General features: G+C 34.9%; 1 protein-coding gene across 1 annotated transcript; it reads left to right on the top strand.

Moving 5' to 3' along the window:
* The first annotated feature begins 5,258 nt into the window (after positions 1-5,258).
* LOC137958349 (uncharacterized) lies at positions 5,259-6,197 on the top strand. Its single transcript, XM_068805316.1, has 2 exons — positions 5,259-5,315; positions 5,624-6,197. Exon 2 carries the CDS (start codon positions 5,640-5,642, stop codon positions 6,090-6,092), a length of 453 nt encoding a protein of 150 aa, XP_068661417.1. The 5' UTR covers positions 5,259-5,315; positions 5,624-5,639; the 3' UTR covers positions 6,093-6,197.
* The last annotated feature ends 4,141 nt before the right edge of the window (positions 6,198-10,338 follow it).

Below are 10,338 nucleotides of genomic sequence, written 5' to 3'. Positions count from 1 at the left end.
TATGGCTGTAATTTTCATTTATTTGCAAGATTAGTTATTATCAGCCTGATTTATATGGTTGCATCTTGCATGTTCCAATTTTTTGTGTTCATTGTGCGGTTCTTCTAATAGTCTGGTAGACTATTTTGGCGTGTTTATGTTTTGCTGACTCTCTTTATTCAGGCAATGTGTATTCGAGGAAAACCAAACTGGGGTTATTTGGTTGAGAAGATATGGTGTGCCTCTGAAATGGTAAGCAGTGATTTGCCAAGTAAATGATGTGGTGGGAGATGGGTGTCCACTGGGGTGGTGCTTTGGTTTTCCGAGATATCTCGCCCAAGATAAAATTTGAGACCTACTTGGAAGCATTGGTGGAACACATCTTGGGAGTAAACATTATATGGAGTTATTTATGTTGTTGAGTTTTTAGAAAAGAGAAAAACTTTACTAGCTTGTTATAATACGAGTACATGAACCCTTATTTATAATAGAGGAAAGTAGTAGAGTTCAATTACAATTAAATTATTCTTGTCCTAATTATACCTAAAGTTTAACACTTAAAAGATAAGTTCTAGTATAAGTAAACAACTGAACATACATATAACACTAACAGAACTAAAACAACTTTTAACTGAAACTCTTTTATGAAACCTTATGGTTCTGTAAGACTTCTTATTGTGAGACTTTTAACTGAAACTCTTTTGTGAGATTTCATTCCTTAATAATTCTGGTTCTGTAAGATTTCTTATTGTGAGAGTCATGTAAAACTCTTCCACATCTTTTCTTCAACACTCCCCCTCAAACTATTATAACTTTAGCTTGCAAGAAAAAAAATTCTTGGTTTTCAATTTTTTTTTTGTTGAAAGAAAATGTTTCATAGATGTAAAATTCATCTTTTGTGCTCCCCATTTCTTGAATATTTTGGTCACGTAAAAATTTACAATAACAAGTGGATAAAATACCTCTTTTTTGTATTACTTCTATTTTCTCCCCCTTAAACTAGAAGGTATCGGTGTAATACCAGTTTGAAATAAAAATGAAACTATATTTATTATTTCTTCTATTAAGGTGTCTCGAAGATAATAACTCAATTGGACACTGAAAAAATAAGATGGGTGATGTATGTATAGAAGAGGTCGATACCAACCTCATAGGATTTTAAACAAAAGTAATAATAGTCACTAAAAAGGATAATGTCTGTCACTCAAAGGACGATGATAAAAAACACACTTAAGGGTACTCATAAAAAAATCTCATTTGACTTAAACACCCATATGTATATAAAAAAGAGAAACTGAATCACTAAAAAGGATAACATATGTCACTCAAAGGACGACGATAAAAACCCATTTAAGGGTACACATAAAAAAGTCTCAATGGATTTAAAAAACTCATATATATATATATAAAAAAAGAGAAACCGACCGAAGCAACACACAAGAGGTTAGCCCAAAGGGGTATACGAGAGTGATAAAAGGATAGTACGAGAAAGGTAACTAATAAAAAGGAGTATATAGGGAATGTAATGAAGGAAAAATAACCACCTCGATAATAAGAAAGAGACTATAATGATAAAAAAATAAAATAACAAATTTGACTAAGTATGACCTCAAGATAATTTCATGAGGGTGAGCAAAATCTTTCGGAGTTGACAATGTAGAAGATATACAACCAAGTAACAAAAAAATAAAACTTCAAAACAACAATGACTATAGAAACTATGATAATTGTCTAAACCTTACAAGTTTATTTTTCCAAATTAATTAGTCCATACGAAGAAAGTTTCTAATCAAATACTGAACAAATTCCTATTCGGAATACCAAAACAAAAACTTTTCAACGATAGACTTTCCTAAATTAGAGATTCTAAAGATAAAAGATTTATGGGATCAAAGAGGCTTCATAAAAAAAGATAATGTTGAAGTCAAACCAAAAATCTCTTATTAGAAGAAAATTTTGGTTAAAAAACTCGAATTTTAGGATAAAAGGAAACTCAATTCACATCAATACTTGGAGAGACAATAGGAGAGAAAATAGGAAAAAATGAGATTTTTGGGAAAGCTAACAGTTAGTGTTTCTGATATCAATATCTCCCAAAATATAGCTCAAAATTATAAACGGTTTATTTCTAAAGAAACTAGGTTTGAAGAGCTTTAATTTGATTCCAGATTTGACACAAAAATATTCATTCTTGAATTTGTTATGACCTCTTGATTCTTTTTATTTTGTAGTTTAATCCTTGTCAACTCCAATGCAAATATCTCATTAGATATAGATCAGATTAACATGAAATTTTCTCCTTGTGAAACTAGACTTCAGTAAATTTCATCCAAGTATAACTTCTCTTCATAAAATATATTTATTTTTAGATAGAGAATTTGATAGATTTTGGACTCTGAAATTTGGCCAAACTGAGTACTCTTTCTTCTTTTGCCAGCATGCTTCTTTTGCCAGCATGACCATTGATTCTTCCATGATCGATATCACCCTCTATAAAAATTAGATTGAGAATTGGTTGAATAGGTAAGAAAATGGACTTATAAATATTTTTTTATATATAATTCTCTATATAATGTCTTGTTCTTGATGGCATAAAGTACCTCAAAAGTTGAAGTTTTCTACTATTGCTCAAACCTCTTTTGTAGTTTGACCTTTGATGTTTCAAATATCAAATTTTATTTGTAGAAAACTTCAACTTCCAAAATTCCTTTTTTTTTGGAAAGTTGGCTCGAAGATATTTTTGTCAATATATAATTTGTAATATGAAAAGGTCAATATGGAGGTTTGAATGCTAAGAAAACAACTTGTATTGGGAGTGGAGAGAGAGAAAAAAGATAGAATATGAACCTAAACTACTAGAGACGATAGATCAGAAAAGTATCACATTATCTCTGTGGGTTGACTAAGTTAACTCACATAACCTACTCTGATTCCATGTTGAATTTATGAAAAGAAGAAATACTTCACGAACCTGTTGTAATCTGAGTATACAAGCCCCTATTTATAATAGAGGAAAGTAGTAAAGTCCAATTACAATTAAACTACCCTTGTCCCAATTACACTAAAAGACTAACACTTAAAGAAAAGTTCTAGCATAATTAAACAACAACTGAACATAAATAAAATACCTTTTAATAGAAATTTTATTGTAAGACCTCATTCTATAATAATTTTAACTCTCTAAGACTTTATTGTGAGAGTCATGTAAGATTCTTCCACATTTGTTGTTCAACATATACAAGGGGTGAGATGTCTTGCCTTTAAAATTCCTAGAGACATCCTGGACTTATGTTTACCTCGTTAATAAGCGCAGCATGCTAGAGATATATGCCTTTTCTGTTTCAGCAGGTCTGATCTCTTAGTTATTGATAAACCCCTGTACTCTCATTCTGATAAAAGTGCTTGTTCCATAGGTATATATTTTTTCTGTTTCATCAGGTCCTGATCTCTCTGTTATTAATGAGTGGGTCCAATAGAGGCAGCTAGTCATTTAGGCTTTTGTTCTCGCTTCTGTAAATCAGACCATTGTTTGCAGTTTGCAGAACCTGTTTCTTCAATATTCAGAGAAGCTCCTACTGCATCTGAACCTGTATGTTAACAAAGCCTTACGAAGAGTTGACGATTTGTCTGCTGCAGATGGGGGCTCATCAGTTAATCCCAATCGGTCCCATATATCTCAGATTTTGAGTGAGACGTACATGTAATGGACATTACTGAACGCCTGATTTTAGATTTTGGGTTGTCCTTTACTGATCCAGACAATCTATGTCCACTCCCTTGATTGGAACTAGGTTAGGGTTTCAAAATTTTCAGACGTCTTAAGCGACCTTACATAATATCTGAAAATAGTTTCATCCACGCGGGGGTTTCTAGTGTGCTTAGGCCTCAAGTGTTTATGATCACTGACTAATCTGAAGCCAGAAAGTTTGAATTCAGGTGGAGTTCCGATGTACTTTAGCAACATCTTGCCGCGCCAATCGAAGCCTTGATTATTCAATTAAGGTTTCGAAGAGGTCGTTCGTGCAATAAGAACTCTGACTGAACTTGATCCAATCTCTAGAATGTGAATCTGTAAGTGTTGTAGTGATCAAACTGAGGATTATTTAGACTCTCCATTTATTTCTCAACCACTTTGTAACTGACCGTTGCTTGTTTAAAATCGCCAAAACTGTGTATCCAGTGGCTATAATAGAAGAAAACGAGGCGTCTTCATTAAATAATTCAGGCTGTTAATACTTAATACTTAATGGCGACTTCATTATTCGAGGTAAGAGAACGCCGTTTGAAGGTGAAACGAGCTGTACTTCGGCTATAAAAATGGTAAATGTACCGGTCCAAGATATTTTATCGTCTTCGAGTTGTCAACAATGGCTGGAAAAGTTGTTCGATTGTACTTTCTCGTCGCTATTTATGGTAGCGACTACTATAGCAGTGGCAAAGAAGGAGATGGAATTTCTTTGGGGAAACTAAGCTTGGGCAAAGAGAAAAAGCAGGTTGTCACTTGAACGGCTTAGTTACCCACTTCTTCTTCCCTTCTGAAGACTACAAGAAGATTCGGAATCGTCGTCGACCTGCTGGGAAACTAGGCGAGGCCAAACTCTTCCATTCTTATAAAGCGATGTCTTGAACTTTTTTTTATCTATTTTTATAGCATACTCATCTCGCTCAGTTGGTGTGATTTTCAGTATTCAAGAAGCTTTTCAGTGATGATTTTATTTAATTTTGCTTTTATCGATTTGATGTGAGCATATGGACTTCCGCCAAAAAGTCAGTATTTTATGAACAATAGTTCTGATAACTATGTACGTTTTCGCAGTTTTTAAACATCTTTACTCTGATTTTGTCTTTCACAGAAGAGACGCCGATCGAGCTGTCACCCACGTCTTTGGTAACCTTATACGTAAATTGTTGTTTATCTGGGTAAGTAGTAGAATGCTTACGTAGAGTTTGAGCTTTTCTGCAACACGCAATGCTAAACCGCTTCTAATGGTATTTAATGAATTTCGTGACGGCCGCACTTACAGCACCAGGTGGAATGCACAGAGACGGAATTCACCTCTCTTAGAAACCATGACGAACCAGTTTTTCTGAAGGAGCTGAAGAAGCTGTGGAACAACGAGAGTCTTCAATGGCGGAAGGGACGTTACACAGCTTCAAATCCATTACTGGCTCCTTGCAGAGCTCTACTCAATCCAGTAATCCCCGTTAAGCGTTAGCAAACTCTTCTTCGTAAAAAACATGAGATCTTTTCACTGTAGTGCTTTTGCTCATCACAGCCGAATACTGCAACTTTTCCTGAACCTAAACAGTGGAACATGTGAATGATGACAAGATAGGTTCGTTTTGTTTAATCATTTTTTTTTCTTTTCGTCGATATTTTGTTTTCGAATCGGGAAACTTGGTCACACAGAACGAGGAACAACCGAGAACAAACATCTCCTCACCACTGACACTTGGCGAGTTGAGAGAAGACCTAAGTGGCAGAATCTTCTAGCACCACCCTACCCCTTCCAGCTCCTTCCTCCCCTTCCTCATAAAGTCACCGCTACTCTCTCAGTTCTACGGGGGATATCAACTAGCAGAAGTGATAGATTTTTTCTACAAATCTCTCATTATATTTTCTTCTGTCTATTTCTGATTACAGAGAAGTAGATCGAAAAATGTCCCACGCGACGGACTCGACCAAGGAGACTGTGATGCTGCGGGTTGTCAGCAGGGACGAAGAAGGTCGGAAGCGAGTGGAGAAAGCGGAGATCGACACCCATAACCCCGATACCCTCCGTTACATCGAGAAGAAGATGCGAGACAAGGGTATCCAGCGCATGGAACGTCGCCCTGCTGACGGCCTCAGCCTCATTCACAACCCCAAGTCTGGCCACGGCGGCAAGTACACCTGGGAAGGACCAGATGACATTGTAAAATACGAGCTCTCCGATACCCCGCCCGCAATCGACGAAGGCGATCCTAACTATGTTGATAAGGGAGAGGTGGACGTGGGCGAAGAGGTGAATGACTTGGTGGTGGGAGAGGTAGAGGTGCCGAAGGCGGCGGAGGCGAAGGAGGGTGTGTCAAGGGTTGAGGTTCGTCTGCCTTTCAGGTCTAATAGTACTTAGGGTTCATGTTGACTGAATGAACGCGTTTGTGCCCTCTCAAATAGGCTTTTCTTATCATGTAACTTCAGTAATCAGTAGAAAGACAAATATTTATATATAACCAGATACTACTCGTCTGATTTCTCAACGAATTCCTCCTGAAGTCTACTTTATCTGTAGAAAGTGGTAATATGGTTGTCTTCTTTGAAGAGAACCCAATTAAGTCTGAGAAAGCAATAGAATTTGATATTCAGGAGTACTAATAAACGTTCAATTTAACGAGGGTGGCTACGAATAATTGCGATGTTATCTAGATGTGGATTCGAGAATTTTCTGGAGTGTCCGAACAATCCTCTGCTCCGCCGTGATCTGGATACTCACGGAAGAAGGACCGTCAAGAGTCAAACATCCTTGCACTGTAGAAGTGGCATTCTGAATCAAGTTGCCTCGCAGGCAACTGGGTTACGAGGTTATGTCGTGGGACCTCGTCGTCGATCTTCTGATAAGAACGTAATCTCAGTTCTCAAAGCCAGGAGGTGATCTGACTTCATGGCTCTGCAGCGGTGAGAACCAGCTGCTACAAAATTGAATTATTTGAAGGGAATTTTACTTAAATACCTATTTAAAATAAAATATTTTTAAAAATACCATCGTCATCAAAATATTTCTAAAACGATCGAAACTTTGACCGGTCAATGTCTGCGGTCAAAATTGATACACAAGTTTTGACACACAAGTTTTGACTGTGTATATGTTGCTATGTTATTTGTACACTGCCACGTCATTATTTTACATGTCTTCTACCACATAAGTTGACATCTTATTAAATAAGAATTAAATTTTTTAAAAAAATCAAAAATCAGATACATTTTTTATTACCTAATATCTTCAATATTGGACATTTATCCTTGGAAAAAGTAATAAATATTATATCTCGAAGCTTAAAAATTATTTTAGAGTTTAAAAATATAATTTATTTGTATAATTTTTATCATATTATTTAAAAAATAATAAATTATTAAAAATATATATTAGTTAATTAAAAATCTTACAACACTTATCAATTAAAAATATTTATTAACTGAAAAAATATAAAATTTTACTTGAGTTTAAAAAATAAATGTACCGATATACTTTTTATTACCTTATATTTAAAATAATAAATTATAAAAATCTTACTCTTACCATTTTAACACCTTTTTATTATCGATATAAAATTATTTTAATAAAAAATTTGAAAATTTTAGTTTTTAGTTTAAAAATTAAATTTATCAATATGTTTTTTTCAAATTTATTATTATCTTATATTTAAAATAATTAAAAATAAAATAAATATATAATTAATTTTAAAAATTACTCTTACTAATTTAACATATTTTATTATCGATTTAAAATATTTTTTAATTTTTTAATTTTTTAATTAAGAGGGGGGCGTCAAGGGTGAAGTCTGAGGCCGAGCGGTGGGGAGTAGCGGTAGCAGGCACTGCAAGAGGGGAGAGGAGAGGAGAGGAGAGGAGGCCGAGACTGAGCGACGGCAGCGAGAGGAGAAAGGGCGAGGCCAGAGGAGGCCGAGGGCGAGCGGCGGTGAGAGGGCGAGAGGAGAGGAGAGGAGGTCGAGACTGAGCGACGGCAGCGAGAGGAGAAAGGGCGAGGCCAGAGGAGGCCGAGGCCGAGCGGCGGTGAGAGGGCGAGAGGAGAGGGGGAAATAGGAGAGGAGAGGAGGTCGAGGCCAAGCGACGACAGCGAGAGGAGAGAGGGCAAGGCCAGAGGAGGCCGAGGCCAAGCGGCAGCGAGAGGGCTAGAGGAGAGAAGAGGAGGCCGAGCGACAGCGAGAAGGCAAGAGGAGAGGGGGCGAGAGGAGAGGAGAAGAGGCCGAGGCCAAGCGGCGGCGAGAGGGCGAGAGGAGAGGAGAGGAGGCCGAGCGACAGCGAGAAGGCAAGAGGAGAGGGGGCGAGAGGAGAGGAGAGGAGGCCGAGCGGCGGCGGGGGCGAGAGGGCAAGAGGAGAGGAGATGAGAAAGATGAGAGGGGACACATAAGGCATTTAAAATAACTTATTTTGAAAAACAATGCGGTGGAATACGGTAAGGATTATTTAATTTTTATTTAATAACGTGTCAGCTTACGTGGTAGATGACGTGGTAAAATAATGATGTGTCAGCTTACGTGGCAGATGACATGGTAAAATAATGACGTGGCAGACGACATGTCGATCTATGTTTACTGCACCGATGATGTAGCGACACATAAGCAGTCAAAGCTTATGTGTCGCTTTTGACTACACACATAGGCATTTGACCGGTCAAAGTTGGGTAGTTTTAAAAATATTTTGATGATGTCGGTATTTTTAAAAATATTTTATTTTAAATGGGTATTTAAGTGAAATTCCCTTTTTTGAAAGCATACTTTTCATCCAAGAATGAAGGAATAATTAGAACGGAAGTTTGAAAAAACTTATTTATAAAAACAAAGACAACCTCAATTTATTTACAAAACTATCGAACTTTGACCTGTTCACTATATATGTGAACAGTCAAAGGCGACATGTAAGCTTTGACTGTTTACGCGTTGTTACGTCATCATGTAAGTATAGTTGACACGTATTCTGCCATGTCATTACATGATAAAATTTAAATGAATTTTAAAAAAATCAAATACACCTTTTATTACCTTATATCTAAAATAATAAATTATTTACAAAATTAATAAAAAATTAAAAAATTAACTCTTACTTATTTAACACCATTTAATATCAATTAAAATGTTTATTAATTAAAAAATTTATCGTTACACTTTTTATTTCTTCATATTTTAAAAAATAAAATAAAATAAGTAAATTAATTAGATTTAAAATATTTATAAATTAAAAAAATACAAAAAAGTTATTTTAGAGTGTAAAAATTCAATTTATTTGTATACTTTTTATCACCTTATTTACAAAATAATAATATTTACAAATTTTAAATATTTATAAATAGAAAAAATCTAACTCTTACCCATTTATTATGGATTTAAAATATTTATAAATTTAAAAAATCTTACTCTTAAGTCTTACCCATATATTATCGATTTAAAATATTTGAAAATTTTAAAAAATATACAAAAAAATTATTTTAGAGTTTAAAAATACAATTTATTTGTATAATTTTTATCGCCTTATTTTAAAAATAATAATATTTAGAAATTTAAAATATTTATAAATAGAAATAATCTAACTCTTACCCATTTACTATGGATTTAAAATATTTATAAATAGAAAAAATTTTACTTTTAAGTCTTACCCCATATATTATATATTTATAATATTTATAAATAAAAAAAATTTACTCTTAAGTCTTACCCATATATTATCCATTTAAAATATTTATAAATTTAAAAAATATACAAAAAAGTTGTTTTAGTGTTTAAAAATATAATTTATTTGTATACTTTTTATCACCTTATTTATAAAATATATATTATTTAATTAAAAATCTTACAAAACTTTACAATAATTTTTATTTGGCAAAAATTTCATTAACATAAAATCATAAATTAAACAGTAAATCACAAAAAAATCAATACAGTAATTAAACACCTAAATTCAAATCAATATTATAATTAAATATAATAATTAGATTCTATTAACAAAACCCCTAAAAAATCACCCTCCTAAATCGGCTTCTGAAATTCAAGTTCGGGTTTGGAGGGTGAGTAGGGTTTCGGTTTTGAGAAAAGGGGCGGCGAGAGAGTGAAATGATAGGGTATTAAGAGAAGGGGCGGCGAGAGGATGAATAGAGGGAAATTGAGAAGAAGAACGAGAGATGAGGCTAAGACGAAGAGAGAGCGGTTGAGAGGGGAGCGTCGAGGGCGAGGCTGAGCGGTGGCAACAGGGGAGCGGTCGTGGCCGAGCGGGCGGCAGCAAGTGAGAAGTTGCAGCAGGAGCGAGGGCAAGAGGAGAGGAGAGGAGAAAGATCGAGGAAGAAACATTAGAACAAAAAAACATATCAAGGAGGGCTTACACGGAGTGAGTTGACGTGGCGAGAGATGACGGGGCAAAGAGGAAAATTGATAATGACATGTCAGATGAAGTGTAACAATAATGACGTAGCAACCCATGTGTTCAACTACCATACCGCACTAATGAGGTATCGACACGTAAGCGATGAAAGCTTATGTGTCGCTTTTGACTATCCACATGTACAATGGATTGGTCAAAGTTCGGTAGTTTTACAAATTAAGTTGAGATCGTCGTTGTTTTTATAAATAAGTTTTTTCAAACTGGTATTT

This window comes from Aristolochia californica, unplaced genomic scaffold (genome assembly GCF_029961685.1).
Source record: "Aristolochia californica isolate CCGP_79_NKW_82.1479 unplaced genomic scaffold, dmAriCali1.0.hap1 SCAF_3, whole genome shotgun sequence".
NCBI classification, from domain to species: Eukaryota; Viridiplantae; Streptophyta; class Magnoliopsida; order Piperales; family Aristolochiaceae; genus Aristolochia; species Aristolochia californica.
This window is presented reverse-complemented; position numbering and strand designations above follow the sequence as displayed.